This window comes from Syngnathus acus, chromosome 10 (genome assembly GCF_901709675.1).
Source record: "Syngnathus acus chromosome 10, fSynAcu1.2, whole genome shotgun sequence".
Taxonomy (NCBI): Eukaryota; Metazoa; Chordata; class Actinopteri; order Syngnathiformes; family Syngnathidae; genus Syngnathus; species Syngnathus acus.
Window position 1 is genome coordinate 6140019 of NC_051095.1, and position 20173 is coordinate 6160191.

Below are 20173 nucleotides of genomic sequence, written 5' to 3' on the forward strand. Positions count from 1 at the left end.
AAAGATATACAGGGATACAATTTTAAATTTCTGAATTAATAGTTTTGCGACATTGACCGAATAGGTGTTTCTGGGGACATTTCACAAAATTTCACGATCCGTCAACACAAACGTCTATCTTAAAATAAAGAAAAAAAGTTTGGCATAACATCGGTTAACTTCCGTGTCCTCTTCTCTCCTTTTGTCGCGAGATTTGAGGCGGTTGACGACTTTAGATGACACCGGCGGGAAAACCCAAGCGTGGCGGGAAAGTAGCAACAAAGTCAACACGCGACTGGAGACGCTATCGGGAGAAGCAAAATAGGACAGTCCACGTGAGACGAGCGTGTTGCAATCACAATACGGCCATTAATTAATTTAAAAGACAAAAAGAAACAGTTTATAAATAAATAAAAACAAAGAGGAGTTGATCCTCGACGTGATATTTGTGAATATATGTATTAATTTTTTTTTTTTTTTTTTCAAAACCTCGAAAAGGGGAGGGAGTCGAGAGGTGGACTCAAATATTGGTGCGCGTGCTCGGAAGGAAGAGAAACACGAAACCGTAATTTTCCTTTGTAACATCCGCAGCTTTAAGAGCGTTACAATAGCAGCAGCATCTTTTGTGCGCGGAGGAAGAGGGGGACGACAGCGCGTTGTGTGTGGTGTGACACGCATCATCGTCATCATCATCTTCCTCATCTTCACCATCCGGCCTGCTGAGCTGAACGCGAGGCCGGCGGCGGCGGGTAGCGGGAGTGTGCGACACCAGATTCACCATGGCGGCTAACCTGGACAAGGAAGCCTACTACCGGCGGATTAAAAGACTCTACGGCAATTGGAAGGTAAATTTGTGAGCGGCACTGCAGCTCTCGGACTGGCCGAATCCAAATCACCATTAGCTAACTATCCCGCTAACTAGCTCGCTAGCTAGCGCAGCATCGCGCCAACGCACTTGTTATTCACCAAATTAGAGCGTCGGCGTGGCCAGAATTGCACCCAGGTAACGTGCTAACATCAAGAAATTCTCGACAGTCGTTTGTGTTGACATTTCCCCCACCACGAGCAGCAATTCCGCTACTTGCTAATGCTAGCTGCCAAGTTAGTGGTTGAGGAGGCAGGCAAGCAGCGTGCATGCGAGCAAGAGCAGCTCAACTTTTGTTCTCCAGCGCCACACATGCTCCACACACTACCGTGTTGGTAGGTATATAACACAAGAAGATAATTATCAGACTATTTCAGTGTAAGTTTCCCTGAGATAAATGTTTGGACAGTTACGACTATTTTTTTTAAAAAGGTACCAATTTCTGGCTTAAGTAACAGCAGCGTGACAAGAGTTTCCTCGAGACTTTTGTCCCATTTTGACCCATTTTTAAATGGCTGGTATGGTATCAGAGGAAAGGTTGTCAAACACAAAAACTGACAATATATAATCTGAATGAAATTTGAGTTTACAAAATAATGGTAAGAGTCAAACAGAGTTTGCATATGACGGTCAGGTAATGCTGTGGTTTAATTTGGCACTCAAACGAGCAATGTGTCAAGATTGCCCTGACAAATGCCCGAATGGAAAGGCCACTTCAACCTGACTACAATCTGTGTTGCGCTGTTATTCATCACTCTTATTATTCATTGTTTGTGCCTTGTTTTTATTTTGGGTTGTTTGCTTGTATGTATGTCGTGTACTATGTCTTGTCACCGTGGGATAGTGGAAACGTAATTTCGATTTCTTTGTGTGTCTTGGCATGTGAAGAGGTTGACAATAAAGCAGACTTTGACTTTTTTGAAACGGGGGGAAGTGCCGAATTTTTCCGATAAGTCAATTGGAACTCAACCTTGATGCAGATTTGCAATTTCTCTATACGTTGCTCAATTTCAACAGCTTGTCATCATAGGCTTCTATATCATGCTTTTCTTCCCAGAAAGGAGAGGATGAGTTTGGTAAAATTGATGCCATCGTGGTGTCTGTTGGAGTGGATGAAGAAATTGTCTACGCTAAATCCACAGCCATACAGGTGAGAGCACGTGGTTAGTGAATCAGCAAGTACGTAATGAGGCCTTGTGTTTTATTAAGGCTCTTCTTCTGTCTTCAGACTTGGCTGTTTGGTTACGAGGTGACGGACACTATCATGGTCTTTTGCGAAACCAAGATCCTTTTCCTCGCCAGTAAGAAGAAGGTGGACTTCCTCAAACAAGTGGCCTTAACCAAGGGCAACGAAAATGCCAACGGTGTCCCGCCCATCACGCTTCTCACCAGGGAAAAGGTGATATTGGCCGACGGGTGCCCGTTTCACTTCTTGAAGGGAAAACACAATTGCGACAGCGGCTGATGCGGCGTCTCTTTCAGAACGAGAGCAACAAGCCCAACTTCGACAAGATGATCGAGGCGATTCGCGGCAGCCGTGGAGGGAAGACGGTGGGTGTGTTCAGCAAGGACAAATTTCCCGGCGAGTACATGAAGAGTTGGAACGACACGCTTGCGGCCGAGGGGCTGGAGAAGGCAAGAGAAGCGACGTGGCCGCCAACCGGCATTCACCCGAGGGGGTGTGATGTCACGTCCTCTTTGCCCGCAGGTGGACATCAGCGCCGTGGTGGCGTACACCATGGCGGTGAAGGAGGACGGCGAGCTTGGCCTGATGAAGAAAGCAGCGGCAATCACTAGCGAGGTCTACTCCAAGTTTTTTAAGGAGCGAGTCATGGAGATTGTCGACGCAGATGAGGTGAGGACGCCTGAATAAACGCACTAGTGCCATTCGCCCTCCCCCTCATGTGCGTGTTTTTATCTCGCCAACAGAAAGTGCGCCACAGCAAACTGGCCGAGTCTGTAGAAAAGGCCATTGAGGAGAAGAAGTACTTGGGCGGCGTGGACCCTTCCACTGTGGAGATGTGTTACCCTCCCATCATCCAGAGCGGTGGAAACTACAGCCTCAAGTTCAGCGTCGTCAGGTAGATCGTCAATACCGACACCAATGTTGATACCAACGTCGGAGCCGAAAACTAGCCATGACCCGCAACATATGATTCAAGGCAAAGCTGAACTTGTCTTCTTCCTGCCAGTGACAAGAACCACATGCACTTTGGTGCCATCACGTGCGCCATGGGCATCCGCTACAAGTCGTACTGCTCCAATCTGGTGCGCACCCTCATGGTGGACCCCCCGCAGGAGATGCAAGACAACTACAACTTCCTGCTGCAGTTGGAAGAGGAGTTGCTGAAGGAGCTCAAGCATGGTGTGTGGTTTTATAAAGAATAAAAATTATGTATATATTTTTTGCCCTTTTTTTTTTTTTTTTGCATGCATATGACCTGCCTTCTTTTTCTAGGTGTGAAAATCTCTGACGCCTACAACACTGTTTTGGAGTACGTGAAGAAGGAGAAACCGGATCTTGTCGCCAAGCTAACAAAGAACCTCGGGTAGGTTCCTGCGAAAAACTCCGCGCTGTAACACGCTCATCTCGTGTGTTCCGCTTGCAGGTTTGCCATGGGCATCGAGTTCAGAGAAGGCTCCTTGGTGCTCAACGCAAAGAATCAATACAAACTGAAGAAAGGTTTTCACTGTCACTTTAAATTCTGACCACCCAGTTGACTGAGTCTTCATTTTGTTTTTATGTTCATCATTTTTTTTTGTCACGTGTCAGGCATGGTGCTGAGTGTCAGTTTAGGTTTTGCCGACCTCACAAATAAAGAAGGCAAAAAGGAAGAGCAGAAGAAGTATGCCTTGTTTATCGGCGACACGGTGCAGATCAATGAGGTGAGATGCGCTTCAAGCTGCAGCTGTCAAATTTTGTAGGATGAAATTTATAATTAGATGTTAATTGTTGCACCTCTAATCGTGCGTGGTGGTGACAGGAGGAAGTGGCCACTGTACTCACACCAGTCAAAAAGAAGATCAAAAACGTGGGGATCTTCCTCAAGGTAAGCGTAGCTGCTTTCCTCCTGAAGTCCCGGTGGTGCGCAACCGCCATCTTCTGAACACGTGGCTTCCCTCAGAATGACGACGAGGAAGATGAGGAGGAGGACGGAGACGATGCAGAGGAGCTGCTGGGGAAGGGCGCTCGTGGCGCGGCGCTGCTAGCTGACAGAACTCGGGTGAGTCTACGTGGCGGTGCGTTGACCTGATGCGCACGTGAAAGCTGCTGACTAAGCGTGTGCGTGTTTTTGGTCTTTACTAGCTACTTGGGAAGGTAAGTAGGCAGCAATTCATTTCAAGTCACTCTGAAAGACACCACATGTCCTTTTTGTATTTTTTTGTGTGGTTATGTTTGCGTTTGTATTCCATATTCTGATGTTCAACATTTTATCATCGCATGTCTGTGTCGAGTGTCGGTCCACCAAAATGACGTACGGGTGTGTGTGCTCTCAGAACGAGATGACGGCGGAGGAGAAGCGGCGCACCCACCAGAAGGAGCTTGCCAACAATTTGAACGAAGAGGCCAAACGACGACTGACGGAGCAGAAAGGCGAGCAGCAGATCCAAAAGTGAGTGTCGGCTGCAGATGAAACCAGAATCAGCTTTGGAACCAGACTCCACTTCCCACCTCTTTCTCTTTAGGGCCAGAAAATCCAACGTGTCCTACAAGAACGTGTCTCAGATGCCCAGAGAGAAGGACATCAGAGAAATGAAGATCTTCATAGACAAGAAATACGAGACTGTCGTCATGCCAATCTTCGGCATCGCCACGCCGTTTCACATCGCCACAATCAAGGTAAGCCATCTTGGCCTCCTTTTCCCGCCACTTCTGAGTGGGACTGCAGCTAACCTCCGTGTCCTTGTCCAGAACATCAGCATGTCTGTGGAAGGGGATTACACGTACTTGAGAATTAACTTCTACGTTCCCGGCAGCTCCTTGGGCCGACAGGAAGGGAACATCTTCCCCAATCCAGACGCCACTTTTGTTAAGGAAATGTGCGTATCTTAACAGCATGAGATTGGAGGTTGCCGTTCAACAATTGCATTCTTGTAGTGACTACGTGTTTGGAGAAAATATTCTTCACACTTAAATGTTGAGACGGCGTCGGGATAAGTCTGGTCCTCGCCACATTGAGGTGTCAATGCATCGCGAATTTTGAAATGGTACTTTAAATTGCACATCAAATCATTTTATGTAATAGGAGCGACCCGAACAAGAAGAGAAAAGACAGAGGTTAATGCTAAACACTTTTATGAAATGCACAGTTGGAAAAGACCCGAATAAGGCTACAAGTAGACGCTTTGGTGTACAGTACCAAAGTCTGACTAGAACTGTGTTGGGGCGGAGAGCAAGCAGTTACGGAACAGAAAAATAGAATCACGATTAAAAAGTATTGGAATAAATTAACTGCTACTTAGTTCCTATCCTAAGTCATACCTCCAGAATCAATGCCTCCCATTGGCTCCCTGACACACCTGGCTAGGCCCGGCCTTTTAAAGCCACGCACACTGGGTCGCAAATTCGCCAGTACCTGAGTATAGCTACTCCATATGGCCCAAAAAAAAAAAAAAAAAAAAAAAGCTTCACCCCGTGCATATTTCATGATAAATGAGTCTTTAAAATATAAATTAATTTGAAAACGATAATACTGCTCACGCAGTAAATGTTAGACTGTCAAGTGACTCTTCTTTCCTGCACTGTTAGCACGTACCGTGCGTCCAACCTGAAGACGCCTGGCGACACCTCGGTGCCATCCACCAACCTGCAGAATGCCTTCCGCATCATCAAGGAGGTCCAGAAGCGCTACAAGACGCGGGAGGCCGAGGAGAAGGAGAAAGAGGGCATCGTCAAGCAGGACTCGTTGGTCATCAACCTAAATCGCAGCAACCCCAAACTCAAAGACCTCTACATCCGCCCCAACATTGCCCAGAAGAGGATGCAGGGCTCGCTGGAGGCGCATACCAACGGTAAGGTCGGAGGTCGCGCCTCCGCCCGCATCCACGTCATCATAATAACATTGGTCTCCCGGGTCAGGTTTCCGTTTCACATCTGTCCGCGGCGATAAAGTGGACATCCTTTACAACAACATCAAGCACGCCATCTTCCAGCCGTGCGACGGCGAGATGATCATCGTCCTGCACTTCCACCTCAAGGTGCCGCCGGGCGATCGAGGAAAACGCGGCCACGTTCTTCCCGGGCCGGGCTGAAAAGTGTCCGCTTTGTAGAACGCCATCATGTTCGGCAAGCGCCGCCACACGGACGTGCAGTTCTACACGGAAGTGGGCGAGATCACCACCGACCTGGGCAAGCACCAGCACATGCACGACCGCGACGACCTCTACGCTGAGCAGATGGAGCGCGAAATGCGGCACAAGCTCAAGTCTGCTTTCAAGAATTTCATCGAGAAGGTTGAGACGCTCACCCGAGAAGAGCTGGAGTTCGAGGTTCCCTTCAGGGACCTAGGGTGAGATTTTGCAGCATAAGTAGAGGATTTTTTTTTTCCTTCCTCAAAAGCTGACATCCATGCAAAATAAGACAACTAAGAGCCATCCTTCAATTTGGTCAATTACAGTTTTCAACCAGTTGATTCCCTTGGAATGGATTTTGAATCTTTCAACCTGGCTAACATGCCCTCCAATGTGTTTGCAGTTTCCAGGGCGCCCCTTACAGGAGTACCTGCCTGCTGCAGCCCACCTCCAGTTCCCTTGTCAACGTTACGGAATGGGTGAGTGCAACACGCGCAACCATTTTCAACAATGCACGTGCGTTTAAACTCCTCCTCATAAATCCGAAATGCGTCCAGCCGCCGTTCGTGGTGACTCTGGACGAGGTGGAGCTGGTCCACTTTGAGCGTGTGCAGTTCCATCTGAAGAACTTTGATGTGGTCATCGTTTACAAGGACTACAACAAAAAGGTCACCATGATCAACGCCGTGCCTGTCAACTCCCTGGACCCCATCAAGGAGTGGCTCAAGTAAGATAGCCGTCGCCAAATAAGGCACCCGCCGTGCTGGGTTCATCATGCTTCTTCCTCTCCTTTGCAGCTCGTGTGACATTAAGTATACGGAGGGCGTCCAGTCCCTCAACTGGACCAAGGTCATGAAGACCATTGTGGATGACCCCGAGGGATTCTTTGAGCAAGGAGGCTGGTCCTTCCTGGACCCGGAGAGCGAGGTCCTTTCGGCACTCGTCCGCCGCGCCAGGCGGCCTTTTGCGTCCGCACTCTGCTCAATTTGTGTCCTTTGGCTACCAGGGGAGCGGCGCCGAAGAAGATTCCGAGTCTGAGATGGAGGACGAGACGTTCAACCCCTCTGCGGACGAGACGGAGGTGGAGGAGGAAGATAGCGACGAAGACTACAGCTCCGAGACGGAGAATTCCGGTACGTTTGCGCTGCGTCTTTCCCAGACGCCCGCTCCGATGTGAGACTTGCCTCAAGACTTATAAAGCCGCGTGATGTCACCCGCAGACTACAGTGCATCACTGGGCAGCGAGGAGGAGAGCGGCAAGGACTGGGACGAGCTGGAAGAAGAGGCCAGGAAAGGTGCGTCAACTCCTTGTCACCAGACTTTAGTTCAACTTGGGCCGCCACTATCCAATCTTTTTCAAACGGATGATTCTATCGAACAAAGTCCGAGGGTGAAGCCCGCTTATGTTGTCGTACGCAGCCGACAAGGAAAGTCACTACGAGGACGAGGACACATCCAACAAGAAGAGAAAGCACCAGTCGTCAAGGATGCAGCCAGTCAAGAAGAAGAGGCGGTCCTAGATGTCTGCCTCGCTCCGCCCGCCCCAACTCGTCTCGCCCTCCCGCACTCTGGCTCACACGACGTGTGTCGGCGTAGAGGTCGCCCGCCACGTCACGTCATCATGGTGACGTACCAGCAAAGTTCATTTTCTCTTCATTCCTCAACCTTCTACATTGTGTGTGTGCGCAAAAGGCATTTTTATCACCAATATTTCTGTTGGCTCCCAAAGAAAACAATTGACATGCCCCCTGACAAGTCTTTTTATGATGAGTCCCTCCCATGTGTTGTGTTAACTGTGAAATCAACATGATTTGTTGGGGGTGGGGGGTATTTTGTTTTTTTAATGGGGTTTGTAAACAACACACACACACACACAGTCTGCCTCCTTTGTCTTTTTTTCTGGATAGATGTTTGTTGTACTTAATTCTAAAAATTCATTTTTTTTGTTTTTGTAATAAAATAAAAAGGAACACATGACTGATTTGCGTGGATCTCTAAAAAGCTTTGAGCTTTTAAAAATATTTTCTCTTTTTAAATATTAGAAGGGAAATATAGGGAAACATCGACTCATGTGACGTGAATGAATGTTAATGGCTGTTGGCTTCCTCATGCACATGCATACTTTACGCTCTGCTGAGTACAAAAAGGTTTTCAAATGATTTGTTTTGATTTGTGAGACAAAAACCTGGCATTTTAGGTAACAGCGAAGAAGAAACAAGCCATGTGCAGATAATAGTCCCTTGTTATTCAAATACGTACACCGTGAGGCGAGCAAGGCCATGGTCACTGACGTCACTGTGACGTAACGCGAAAGAAACTTTTTGGGCTCGCGTCTAACGTCACGAGCATTAAGGCGCCTTGAAACATCACAGTCTCTCTGCAGGCGCCAACGACTCGAAGTGAGCGTTCTGTTCTATCTAAGGTATTATTACTGCTAAAAGGTCACACAAAACCGAGTCTTTCCACAGATACGTAGTTGAAAAGTAAGACGACGCGGCACATTTGACAGGCCATTTTTCCAAGAGTGCCATGGACGTCTCATTTCCGTCTTATTCTAATTTAACGTGACTCGAATATTTTGTGTGTTTGATTTACACATGAAATGGCGTCGTAGAATGTTAACCAGAACGCCGTTGTATCTTCTTCTTTTTTTTTTAACTATATTTGTTTAAGTGTAACGGCGTTGCTGTGAAGGTAGCAAATAGGGTATGGCAGGTTGCTGGATATCCGAGGCGACCTGAAAGTCTCTCGCCTCATCAACGTGCGACTTGACTTCATCTATCTCGTTTTCGTGTCAATCCCACAGTTCAGTCCGTTTCGAACTGTCGTGTAACCTACGGAAATTTCCAGGAAGAAACACTGTGTGGACCAATTGTACAACAAGCTGGGGGATTGTGTCCATGGATGCGTCACGCGGGAGCTAGCCCAGCAGGTGCAGCACGGCTTCGGGATTGTTCGTCTCGGCTTGTGAGCCCAGACAGCCCAGGTCAGTGGTCCTCGCTCTCCATCGGCGTCGTATTTGGTCGGTGAGCTCCGACAACAGGCTGGTCCGCCTTGCCCGTTAAGGTGAGTAAGAGGCAGCCCCAGATCAGAAAATCGCTAAGAGGATTTACTGCTGTCGCTACTATGCTAGCTTGTTGACTTGAATGTTTTGGACTTTTGGACTTCTCCACTTGTCTGTCAGCGGTGTCCCTTGGGGTAACTTTGACATTTTAATACAAAAGGTCCAACTTATCACAAGTGACATTTTACTATCCATCGTTTGTCCAAGTCTTTCCCTCGTTTGCCTCAAATATAACCTAAAATAACGTATTTCAGTTGTTATATTATTCAGTCTGACCACAAGGGGCACTGTTTAATACATTTGCATAGATAAAGGAAGAAGAAGAAGCTTGGTGGGGATAGAGATTTTATTATACATAATGTGTTAGTGTTTGAATAAATGTTTGAATTAAAGGGGGGAAAAAGCTGAGTGGGGACATGCAGGTGCCATGTTTTGTTTTTGGTGGCCTGTTTTAAGTCCTTCATGTCAACCAGTCATTTTAGTTCTCATTAGTTTTTATCATGTAAATACACTTGGATGGAGATTCTTTCCTGTCAAATGTTCCGTGCCTCTTCCATTCGGGTCATCACTTGCACTTCTCCTCAGGACCGTCACCAACATGGCATCGGGCCCGTTGGACCGATCCAGCCCATTGGACCAATCCAAAGTCCTTCAGGAGGAGCTGACCTGCCCCGTGTGCCTGGACGTCTTCCACGACCCGCGCCTGCTTCCGTGCGGCCATAACTTTTGTAAAATATGCCTGGATCGGTTGCGGCAATTGACGGATCAGAGCAGATTCCAGTGCCCAGAGTGCCGCGAGAGCCACCGCTGCAACAGGAGCTTCCAGAAGAACTTCAAGCTGGCCAACATCGCCTTTGACTTCCGCCGTCGCCGGAGAGCGGCCAACTCCTCGACTGGAGCTGAGGCGTCAGCCCTGGCTTCCAAAGTGTGTGTTGCATCCATCTCGACTGGCCAACGAGAATGCGTTCCGTGTGACTACTGCCCACCTCCCACCGCCGAGTTGTCAGGCCCAGGAACTTCTGCAGACGCTGGCAACTCGCAAGACAAGGGAGACATGCAGGCGGGTTCCGCTGGCGATTCTAACATGGCAGTCAAGATGTGCCTCAAATGCGAGGTGTCAATGTGTCCAGAGCACGTCAAACCCCATCTGGAGCTGCCTGCGTTTCGAGAGCATCCGCTGACAGAACCTATGAAGGACTTCTGGAAGAGAAAATGCCCTGACCATGATGAGATCTTTAAGTATGTGTTGGAGGAGACGCACGCTCCGCCGAGACTCAACAATGCCCTCTCTCAGAAAGTCTCCAATTCTGTTATTCTGCAGGTACTACTGCCTTCAGGATGAAGTGTGCGTGTGCAACGCTTGCACCGTCGAAGGACGACATACTGGACACACAATCAAGACCCTGAGGAACACCATGATCGACATCAAGGTGTGACACGGAGCGTTCGCCACTTGACAGGAATGTTCGGCGTGCGGCTTGGAGGCTTTCAGATGAAGCAATGTTGGTGTCCTTTAGCAGGTGCGTTTACACAAGCAGCTCAATAAGATGGAGAGAAAGTACACCTTGGCCCAGAAGATGCTCCACGAGCAGTCAATGAAGGAGAGCGCGAACAAGGCAAGGAAGGCTCTGGCATGTCATGTTATTCGTTCTTTTCCGTGACCCGTCTCTTCTGCAGAAGTTCTTGGAGGACTCTGATGCCTGCTTGACCAGGCTGCGTCAAGATCTGGAGGCTAAAGTGGCGGTCTTTGTGAACCGACTTTTGGAGTGTGCGCGCACCAACTGCGAAGCCGTCATGCCCACCATTCAGAAGAACATCACCCGCATCAACCAGGACCTGACTCGTCTCTGGGAGGTTCATAGCGGCATCAAGAGCCTCATGGAGGAAAGAGACGCGTTTCGCTTCATCGAGGTGACTCGCATCTTCATAGACGTCTTTGTGTGTCCCGGTCTCTCAACTTTTATCATGACCATGTTTCATGTCGTGCTCCCCGCCCACCTCCAGGCATACAAGACCACAGGAAAACAGTAAGCTGCCAATTCTATATTGCAGTTTGGTATGGACTTCCTCTACCTAGTGATATGTTAAAGAATCACTGCATCATCTTTCCACTCTCCAGATGTCGCAAACTGCTGAAGAAGAACATGTTCGACCCAGACTACGTGGATATAGATCCAGGGCTTCTGGCCATCATGATGGAGGACGAAATGCAAAAGTTCCTCAACCTGGATCTCACCTTTTACATCTTTGCAGCCATCAAGTCAATATGTGAGCAAAGTCCGTCCACTCAATCCGACCCGGCAACAAGATTAAATGTTCCTTTTGATCAGGTCAACAGAGTGATAACGAGGAGGAGCGTTATGAAAGCGAGGACGTGATCAGGGAGGAAACTGAAGATGCCGAACCTGATGAAGGCAGTGACCACGATGATGGCAGCGAGGAAGAGCTAAGCGAGGACGAGGAGGAGAGTGAGGAAGAGGTGGAAGAAGGGCAGGAGAATGAAGGTCATGAACTGAGTGATTCTGATGCACTTTACATCTCCGAACAGGAGGAGGAGGAGGAAGAGGAGGATGAAGAAGAAGGGCAGGAGAATGAAAGTCATGAACTGAGTGATTCTGATGCACTTTACATCCCCGAAGAGGAGGAGGAGGAAGAAGAATCAGAAGAGAGGGATGAGGGGGGAGAGGAAGCTCAGGATGAGGAGTATGAAGATATTGAGGATGGGGAAGAGGGGAGGGATGAGGGGGGAGAGGAAGCTCAGGATGAGGACTATGAAGATATTGAGGATGGGGAAGAAGGAGATTAGAGTCACGCACAAATACACAGCTGAATGTAGAATCCAGTGACGTCACTTGGGTTCTGTGATTTTTTTTTTCCGACCATACTTTACACATGAAGAAAAAAGCAGTAATTATTTGTTGGAATCTCAGCTCATCCCTCTCTTATAGTATTCACATTATCTCAGTGCTTGCGTGGTTTATACATCAACATGATACAAAATATGTATCCTAGTTTAATTAGAGGCTATCCACGCAAACGCTTGTTTGTCGATAACATAACCAATGATTGACTGGCAATCATTCCGGGGCAACCTCTACCTCTCGCCCAAAGCTAACTGGGGTCAGTAGAATATCTATTGTATTGCATTAATGCCTTCATTCATGGTAGTTAGCCAAAGAGGTGTAAAAAATATATTTTGTGTGGATAAATACAAGATTGTTTGCACTCTGCTATTATCAGCAATTGGATGTGTTCTATTTCTGCCAAACTTAGAATGTTCACTTAAGCAAGAGTTTGCACTTAATTTAATTGGCTGCTATGCTATGTTGGGCCTACTATATTTGAATGTTGAATCTAAATGTTTTCGTATAAATGATTTTGGGACAAGTAAAACTGTTAATAAAATAGTTTTTGAAATGAAAGTTTGTAATAAAATGGCATGAACGAATTTTTTTTTTTTTTTTCTCCACACCAACATTTTTTTGTCAAAATTGTAAAGCGGAAGCAAACGCAAACACGGACGCTTAAAAGCGACGTACTCGCTGTCGGTTAACACTTAACATTTTTGTCATTAGCTTTCAAAATGACTATATGCTGTGGTACTTTAAATATTTCGTCTGATACTATAGTTCCAATATCATACCGTCAAAAGTTAGAATGTTATATGCTTAAAAAACATGACGGACCAGAAGACACATTTTGTTCTCTACACGTACACGTGAAGATGACGTACCAGCTTCCCGTGAGCGTTCACGGTTAGCGATTTTAGTGGAAGTCATTTGTCGCCATTGTATTGCTAAATTGTACAAATATGAATCCTGTCCTGCGAAAGGTATGCATTGTGTATATTTGATACTTGTTTTGCTGATCAAGTCTTGTTTTTATTTTAAAAGGTCATTGACTTTCGCTTCCTTCAATGTTGATGCCGTCCTCCCATGATGTTTGGTTTGAATTACCAGGTGTCGAGTCAAGCGCTTTACCTCTGCAGGCAAGTACTCCAAGTTTCGCTCAGTAAAGTCTCCTTTTGTGTTGACTCTTCTTTTTGTCTTTGTAGGGCTCCAGTATGCTCCCGACTTTCTGCGTGGGGTAAGCGCACACGAGAAATGTGTGGAACTGTATGGCTTGTGCGCGTTGGTTACCTGAGATGTTGCTGTGTGGCGTGCAGGAGGGTTGGCCCAAACTCAAGAAAGGACATACAGAAGCTCACCCACCAAAGGTATTGGGAGGTGGCGGCATCTCTTGCCCAGAGAAGTGGTGAGTGGTGGCCAGAAGCTTAAACGGTATTCCAACATAACAGCCTGGAAATAAAATGTATTCATGTACAGCCAAAGAAAAAGAAAGACAAGCATCAGATGCAGAGCATCATGGCCGCTACAGACGTGGCGTACGGCACCCTCAACATCCACGTGTCGGGGTACGACATGACAGCGGTGGAGCACTACGCTCAATATCTCCATAACCTGTGCAACAGGCTCGACATCACCGTGGCAGAGAGGTGACATCGGGGATGCAAAATCTCAGTTGTTGAAAAGCTGTAGACGCGTGAAATCCAATGTGCATTGTTTGGCCCCCGGTTAGCTACGCGCTGCCCACCAAAAGCACTGAGGTGATGCTGATGCAGGAGAGTGGCACCAAGATGTACGTCGACTCGCTTCTGAAGACGCATAAACGTGTCATTCAGGTAACACTCGCACAGATGTTTTAAAATGTCACCTTTTCCTAGCACCGCAGAAAGAGCCATTAATCTGGCTGGGCCAGTTCAGAAAACCCAAGAAAAAAATCAAGAAAAATAGCAATCTCAATGATTGTACTTATGAACTAAAACCCGAGTAAAACTGAAAAATAGAATAGAGAATTAATCCGTTTGCGCATTATGATTTGGTGCATCAATTCAATTGTGCCTTCTTTGAACACCAGGGGGCAGCACTGAAAAATAGCACGATTCATAAATACGGTGCAGTTGTGTCTGTCTACATGAGTTCCTAAACATTTTTCTTCACATAGCCATTGCTTTTTGTTAGCCTGTCGATGGCATGTCATTATGTGCTCATATTAAGCGAGTGGGGCCATTCCAAGAGCAAAATTGTTTCATACACATGATGGTGTCGAATCTTTTGTTTGGGAGTAAAAGGTTGAAGCGCTTATTCTGCCGCTTATTCTGGTGCGCACACAGTTGAGCAGCCTGAAGGCGACGCTGTGTCCCGTCTTGATGGACATCCTCGTGAAGAACCAGCCGGAGGGAGTGAACCTGTCGGTGAAGGAGGTGAGTTGGCTTTGGTGGAAGACCTCGTCTCCCACACGTTAACGTTTTATTTTGTCTTTTTCCCGGAAGCACACGGAGGCGGACTTCTTAGCCCGCTTCAAGGCACGACCTGAGCTGGAGGGGCTCATGGCTCAGATGGGCCAATAGGCTGTGTACAAAAAAACTTTTGCTGGCACTGTATGGTGGGTTTTTAAAAAAATAAAATCATGTCTGTTGTTTCCTTTCTGTGTTTTTCTTTTATTACACATGGAGGGAAAATGTGATTATCGAGGGTGTGAATGAATTCTTGATTTGAGTTGAACATTTTCTTCTCCACTTTGTGTTCAGTGTCTGTGCCTTTGGCAGGAAGTTGACTTGGACCGATGCATGCGTGTCACAAATGCATGAGGAGCAGACAAAAGGAGAAGTGAAAGTTGCAAATAAATGAGAGTACATATATCAGTCACATCATCCTTCAAGCCACACTTGGCTTGAGAAACAGCGTGGAAGAAAAAGAAAATCCAGCACAAGACAGCTGGGACACCTTGACCTGTAAGTCATTTATCACGTCTGGGTGTGTACACATTTTCACAAAAGAAATCCATGCTCTGATTTAATTTGCCGTTCTAACTCCACCTCATTTGTTCAACCCCGCACTTTTTTGCCAACTGGGTTGGCATGATGAAGGGAAAACAAAAGCTTCTCGTGTTTATTCCAAAACTCTTGCACTTTTGTGCAAATATTCCTGTTAAATATTCTTTCAATGATGTGTCAGAGAAACGATTGTTTCTTTTTATCATATTAGGTTAAATCAAACGTTAAAAAACGTTTCAACAAACAAACTGTTTGCAATAGAAAATACAAAAATTCTGTAGTTGTAGATGTCAGCTAGCTGCTAATGGTGCTGATTAGCTTGTTAGCACCTTATTAACGAAGTTGGATTATTATCAGGGTGGCCTGTGTTTAAAATACTGACTCCCCAATCACCAATTATTTTGGTTTCATGGACTTTATGGTTCACTCATTTGTCAGAAGGATCATGATTTATGTGTCAATCATGTCGTGATTGTGAGCAAAAAATGACTCAGTTAAAGGAGTGAATGGTTAACGCCCATGTAAAAATCATCATCGTTCAATTCTTGAGTAAGTTTTATTTTGACTGCATAAAAACTTATGTCAGAGGTCCAGTCAGAGACTATGGATGCTAAAAATGTATGCAGATCTGTGATTAATGATTACCAAGCTAAGAGTTTTCCCCCACAGCTCAGATAGAGTTGCGTCAGCGACCGGCCATGGGATGACATTTGGCCAAGATGAGTGATGAGCCGCTGTTGGAGGAGAAGCTGATCAAGCGATCGCAGCAGAAGAGGAGGATGTCGCCGCTCAACTTCAAGGAGAGGCTGTTTGTCCTGACCAAGAACAGCCTCAGCTACTACGACGGCAGGGCGGAGGTGACGTTTCTCTTTTGCCGTGCATAGGAACTCAAGAACTAACAAGTTGTATTTTTGTTCTCAGAAAAAGTTCCAAAGAGGCTGCATCGAGCTGAGTTGCATCCGATGTGTGGAGGTGGTCAAGGACGAGGTTGGCCTCAACCCCTGCCCGAACAAATATCCTTTCCAGGTATGTCGTGTGTGCTCATTTGGGAAAAATGCAGCGCTAGCACAACCACACTGAAAACAAGCGCTACAAATAGTAACGACCAAACACGGCTCCCCCGCTTGCTGCTTTGTTTGGTCATGTGACACCTTTGACACCATGTATAACATTTTGTATTTGACTCCCTCTTTAAATCCAAAAAATGTCTCTCTTTTAAATGCTTGGTGTGTTTGTTGAGTTTTAATCGAATCTAGATTTAGTCATCAAACAATGATTAAAATAATCTTCAGTGCAACATCAAAAAATTTGCTTACACAAACTCTATTCAATTTACACGCCAAAAGCTCTTTATGAGTCTCATAAATGTGAGAAGCTCATATTTAACATTTGATTTCTCTCCCCCACATTTATTACTATTAAAAACTGCACTTTTAATCACAAGTGCCCATAACTTTGTAATTTGGCCAAAACAATTCTCCCGGCAGGTGGTGCACAACACCAACACGCTGTACGTGTTCACGCCAAGCCACGACAGCAGGAGCGTCTGGGTCCAGCGAATCAAAGAGGGTTAGTTCAGGTTGCTTTTCTCCCTTTCAACTGTTGCGCCAATGCCAGCATGCATCCACGTGCGCTCGCAGAGATCCGAGACAACCTGGAGATCCTGACCAAGTTTCACCCGCGGTTCTGGTGGGAGGGCGAGTGGCTGTGCTGTGGTCAGGTGGAGAAGCAAGCCCCCGGCTGTGAGGAGTACAACCCGTTTGGAAATAGTGAGCGGCCACCGTTCCATCCTTCAAACAATCCAATACCACTCGCACTTATTTTACTCATCTTCCACTTTCCGTTCCTCTTTTGCAGCTTCCAGGAAACCGCTACCCCCGATTCCCGCTGAGGACGGCACATATGGAAGGGTAACCGCCCGCACACTCACTCCCGTTGTCCCTCCACACACACATGGTCCACCTTTGACCCGCCCCGTTTTTTCTAGCACCCGCAACCTCTCCTCCCCGAGGTGTGCGACGACGACTACGCTGAAGACACGGTGGTGGCGCTTTATGACTTTGCCGGCAGCGAGCCGCACGACCTGAGTCTTGTCAAAGGAGACGAATACGTCATCGTGGAGCGTTGTGACGTCAACTGGTACAAAGCACGCAACCAAGACGGGTGCGTTGGAAACCTTACTGCAACCCACATAGGCACATCGTTATCACATTAATAAACATCAACATCATCTCTCCACACAGGGATGAAGGCTACATCCCGAGTAACTACGTCACTGAGAAGAAATCTGGCAACCTGGCGCAGTTTGCGTGAGTTGTTTTTAATCAGTAGAGGGGAGTGTGTTTGCCGTTTAAAAGCATCCAGAGGAACGTGTGTGGTTTTGTGTGTGTGCAAGCTGGTACAGCAAACATGTCAACCGGAACAAGGCTGAGGAGCTCCTGCGGAAAGAGGTGAAGACTTCTGGCTATCCTTTCTTGATATACAAAAATTGTTATCCTTGCAAATAATAGGGGGTTCCACCATGCTACCTGTGTCTCTGTCGCCCCCTACAGGAGAAAGAAGGAGCCTTCATTGTCAGAGAGTCCAGCACCAGGGGGACTTACACAGTTTCGCTCTACACAAAGTCCGTGGCAGGGTAAACGCCACACTCGCGCGACGGACGACGACGGGTGTCACATTTGTCGCGTTGGTCCGTAGGAAGGGAGGCGGCGCCATTAAACATTACCGAATCCGGGAGACCAAAGGCTCGCCCAAACAGTTTTACCTGGCGGGGAAACATATGTTTCCATCCATCGCCGAGCTCATCACGTACCATCAACACAACGCGGCAGGTACGCTGTTATGAAAGAGTCAAGTGCAAAAAATTTCCACGTATGGTAGAATAATAGAACATCTCTCATCACATCAGGGATGGTCACCAGATTAAGATATCCTGTCGGGAAACAGGACAGGTCGGCTCCCTCCACAGCTGGCTTCAGCTACGGTGGGACTTTTTTTCCCTTATGATGCTGCTTAGATGCAGCTAGTTTCATCTATTGTGACGTGCCCCCCCCCAGAGAAGTGGGAGATCAACCCCAGTGACCTGACCTTCATGAAAGAGGTTGGCAGCGGTCAGGCAGGGGTGGTGCGGCTCGGCATGTGGAGAGCGCAGCATAAAATTGCCATCAAGGCCCTCAAGCCGGGCGCCATGTATGAAGAGGACTTCATCGAGGAGGCCAAGGTCATGATGTATGAGGAACCCCGCCGCTATTTGCGATGACATTTCTGGACAATTGTAGTCTTCCCGGAGGCTTTGTCATCCCTCCAGGAAGTTGTCCCATCCCAAGCTGGTGCAGCTGTACGGCGTGTGCAGCCAGCAGCGGCCCATCTACATCGTCACCGAGTTCATGGAGCACGGCTGCTTGCTGGACTTCCTGCGGAGTCGGCGGGGCAGCTTAGGCGCGGCCTCGCTGATGAGCGTCTGCCTGGATGTGTGCGAGGGCATGCGGCACTTGGAGAGCAGCTGCTTCATTCACAGAGATCTCGGGGCCAGGAACTGCCTGGTGAACGACGCCCTGGTGGTCAAGGTGTCTGACTTCGGCATGGCAAGGTTAGCGTGGCGTTTGCTGCCCATCACGTGAATGAAGCGGCGTTGGCAGGTGTCCCGCTGTGCGGTGCAGGTACATTTTGGATGACCAGTACACCTCGTCTTTGGGCTCCAAGTTCCCTGTGAAGTGGTCACCTCCAGAAGTCTTCAACTTCTGCAGATACAGCAGCAAATCTGACGTCTGGTCCTATGGTCAGACATCACACTTCACAAATTCCCTTGTACGTTTAGCAGATCCAGATGCATTTTCATTTCTGTGACCACGCAGGTGTGCTGATGTGGGAGGCGTTCACTGAAGGCCGCATGCCGTTTGAGCAATGTGACAACCACGAGGTCGTTACCTTGGTAACGAAGGGTCACCGCCTCCCTCGGCCCAAACTTGCCACGGCGACTATCTATGACATCATGCAGCTGTGCTGGCAGGAGGTCAGCCCACCCCACGCGCACGAAGAAGTTTCTGAGTACCAACGAGTCACTCTTGCTATGTCCACAGAGACCCGAGGACCGTCCATCCTTCTCGCAGCTCTGCCTCATGGTCGCTGATCTTCTGGAGGGCGATGTCGCGCTCGCCAACTGACTCGTGCGGCGGCCGTGAGGTGAGCGGTCCGAGACAAAGACTGTGCCTTTTGGACACTTTAGCATGCAAACTAGATGATCGTTCTTCTCCCCTGATTTTCGGGATATGAGTGCTGTACGGGTCCACTTACTTCGCATTAAGTTTGGCAGACGAGAAAAAAAGATGTCTGACCTGTCTGTCAGTGTTATTGAGAAAAACAACACATTTTTCCTTTTTTCTGGCAGATTGGAACGCATTATTAATATTTCCATTCATACCAATGAGTAAAACTGATTTGAGGTGTCATTGTTCTGCATAATGAATTAAACTTGTGTCTCGAGGCACTGTACTTACTTCTCAAACGATTGCATTGTCTCTCTTATCATCCCATCAAAATTTTAATTTGACATATGCAAGCACAATTTCATGTCATAAAAATAATCCTAACAATACAAATGCAGCTATTTTGTGCAGCCAGTGCCAAGGCTCCATTTGGCACAAAATGTCAAAGTTGCATCAGTGAGAATAGGTAGCCGGCGGCAATGGCTGCCGCAGCGGCCGCCGCCGCCGCCCCAATCAGGAGAAGTCCCTTGAGGATGAGCGCGTTGCCCGTCGACGGTCTCGCCCGCGTCCCGTCGACAGGACTAGCTGCAAAAACGACACGCAGCCAAGGTTATGACGCACCATTTGCATTTCACCTTTTTTTAAAGCTCACCTGTGACCATGACGTGATATTTTCCAGAGTCCACATCATTGCTGGTGTTGACTTGACACCGGTACACGCCCGAGTCTTCCATTCGCAGGCTGGACAGTTGCAGACTTATTTGTCCCCTTCTCAGAGCATCCCAGTCGCACCGCACCCGTCCTACCAAATGAACCACCACGCCGTCCTGTAGTTGAAAGAGGACGGTGACCTCACCCTCCCTGAAGAACTCGCAGCGGATCCGAAGCAAGGTGAGGGACATGTTGGGATGGCTGGTGAACTTCCAACCCAG

At 47.6% G+C, this 20173-nt stretch overlaps 4 protein-coding genes across 15 annotated transcripts; all 4 read left to right on the top strand.

Moving 5' to 3' along the window:
* The first annotated feature begins 496 nt into the window (after positions 1-496).
* Positions 497-8110, top strand: supt16h (SPT16 homolog, facilitates chromatin remodeling subunit). Of its 2 annotated transcripts, XM_037262614.1 has the most exons (25): positions 497-824; positions 1902-1994; positions 2073-2243; positions 2327-2479; positions 2553-2699; positions 2774-2925; positions 3037-3209; positions 3303-3393; positions 3454-3527; positions 3618-3730; positions 3829-3894; positions 3970-4068; positions 4152-4163; positions 4343-4458; positions 4532-4685; positions 4758-4885; positions 5595-5857; positions 5925-6043; positions 6116-6354; positions 6540-6615; positions 6694-6863; positions 6934-7063; positions 7143-7269; positions 7357-7431; positions 7556-8110. In XM_037262614.1, exons 1-25 carry the CDS (start codon positions 759-761, stop codon positions 7654-7656), a joined length of 3108 nt encoding a protein of 1035 aa, XP_037118509.1. In that variant the 5' UTR covers positions 497-758; the 3' UTR covers positions 7657-8110. The 2 variants fall into 2 exon arrangements, with proteins under 2 accessions (XP_037118509.1, XP_037118510.1); XM_037262615.1 differs by lacking the exon at positions 4152-4163 and having other exon boundaries at positions 498-824.
* A 354-nt stretch (positions 8111-8464) lies between these two features.
* zgc:92594 (uncharacterized protein LOC436996 homolog) lies at positions 8465-12648 on the top strand. 9 transcript variants are annotated; one of them, XM_037262681.1, is made up of 9 exons: positions 8465-8558; positions 8943-9202; positions 9786-10439; positions 10522-10630; positions 10718-10816; positions 10878-11111; positions 11205-11227; positions 11320-11468; positions 11531-12648. In XM_037262681.1, the coding sequence occupies exons 3-9, from the start codon at positions 9799-9801 to the stop codon at positions 12004-12006; spliced, it is 1731 nt and encodes a 576-aa protein (XP_037118576.1). In that variant the 5' UTR covers positions 8465-8558; positions 8943-9202; positions 9786-9798; the 3' UTR covers positions 12007-12648. The 9 variants fall into 9 exon arrangements, 7 of the variants coding, with proteins under 7 accessions (XP_037118576.1, XP_037118578.1, XP_037118581.1 ...); XM_037262683.1 differs by having other exon boundaries at positions 8474-8535; positions 8987-9202; XM_037262686.1 differs by lacking the exon at positions 8465-8558 and having other exon boundaries at positions 8853-9202; positions 11531-11679; positions 11749-12648.
* A 236-nt stretch (positions 12649-12884) lies between these two features.
* On the top strand, positions 12885-14683 carry mrpl48 (mitochondrial ribosomal protein L48). Of its 3 annotated transcripts, XM_037262777.1 has the most exons (8): positions 12885-13032; positions 13160-13188; positions 13255-13286; positions 13366-13454; positions 13526-13695; positions 13779-13881; positions 14374-14463; positions 14533-14683. In XM_037262777.1, the coding sequence occupies exons 1-8, from the start codon at positions 13012-13014 to the stop codon at positions 14608-14610; spliced, it is 612 nt and encodes a 203-aa protein (XP_037118672.1). In that variant the 5' UTR covers positions 12885-13011; the 3' UTR covers positions 14611-14683. The 3 variants fall into 3 exon arrangements, with proteins under 3 accessions (XP_037118672.1, XP_037118670.1, XP_037118671.1); XM_037262775.1 differs by having other exon boundaries at positions 13160-13286; XM_037262776.1 differs by lacking the exon at positions 12885-13032 and having other exon boundaries at positions 13124-13188.
* Positions 14684-14812: 129 nt separating this feature from the next.
* tec (tec protein tyrosine kinase) lies at positions 14813-19540 on the top strand. Its single transcript, XM_037262666.1, has 17 exons — positions 14813-14994; positions 15706-15893; positions 15958-16062; positions 16524-16605; positions 16677-16805; positions 16894-16946; positions 17024-17199; positions 17280-17345; positions 17432-17486; positions 17589-17671; positions 17734-17867; positions 17945-18019; positions 18093-18264; positions 18344-18625; positions 18696-18814; positions 18891-19048; positions 19116-19540. Exons 2-17 carry the CDS (start codon positions 15756-15758, stop codon positions 19197-19199), a joined length of 1911 nt encoding a protein of 636 aa, XP_037118561.1. The 5' UTR covers positions 14813-14994; positions 15706-15755; the 3' UTR covers positions 19200-19540.
* The last annotated feature ends 633 nt before the right edge of the window (positions 19541-20173 follow it).

What these genes read in the sequence shown, in the direction of transcription:
- mrpl48 (XM_037262775.1), top strand. Translation starts at nt 13,012, where the DNA reads ATGAATCCTGTCCTGCGAAAG. An exon ending in CTCCCGACTTTCTGCGTGGG is followed by an intron (nt 13,287 to 13,365) that starts GTAAGCGCACAC and finishes TGTGGCGTGCAG; the next exon opens with GAGGGTTGGCCCAAACTCAA. An exon ending in CGCATAAACGTGTCATTCAG is followed by an intron (nt 13,882 to 14,373) that starts GTAACACTCGCA and finishes GTGCGCACACAG; the next exon opens with TTGAGCAGCCTGAAGGCGAC.
- zgc:92594 (XM_037262681.1), top strand. Translation starts at nt 9,799, where the DNA reads ATGGCATCGGGCCCGTTGGACCGATCCAGCCCATTGGACCAATCCAAA. An exon ending in TGAAGGAGAGCGCGAACAAG is followed by an intron (nt 10,817 to 10,877) that starts GCAAGGAAGGCT and finishes TCTCTTCTGCAG; the next exon opens with AAGTTCTTGGAGGACTCTGA. An exon ending in TGCAGCCATCAAGTCAATAT is followed by an intron (nt 11,469 to 11,530) that starts GTGAGCAAAGTC and finishes CCTTTTGATCAG; the next exon opens with GTCAACAGAGTGATAACGAG.
- supt16h (XM_037262614.1), top strand. Translation starts at nt 759, where the DNA reads ATGGCGGCTAACCTGGACAAGGAAGCCTACTACCGGCGGATTAAAAGA. An exon ending in TCAATACAAACTGAAGAAAG is followed by an intron (nt 3,528 to 3,617) that starts GTTTTCACTGTC and finishes GTCACGTGTCAG; the next exon opens with GCATGGTGCTGAGTGTCAGT. An exon ending in CTCCGAGACGGAGAATTCCG is followed by an intron (nt 7,270 to 7,356) that starts GTACGTTTGCGC and finishes TGTCACCCGCAG; the next exon opens with ACTACAGTGCATCACTGGGC.
- tec (XM_037262666.1), top strand. Translation starts at nt 15,756, where the DNA reads ATGAGTGATGAGCCGCTGTTGGAGGAGAAGCTGATCAAGCGATCGCAG. An exon ending in AGGACGGCACATATGGAAGG is followed by an intron (nt 16,947 to 17,023) that starts GTAACCGCCCGC and finishes CGTTTTTTCTAG; the next exon opens with CACCCGCAACCTCTCCTCCC. An exon ending in TCTGACTTCGGCATGGCAAG is followed by an intron (nt 18,626 to 18,695) that starts GTTAGCGTGGCG and finishes TGTGCGGTGCAG; the next exon opens with GTACATTTTGGATGACCAGT.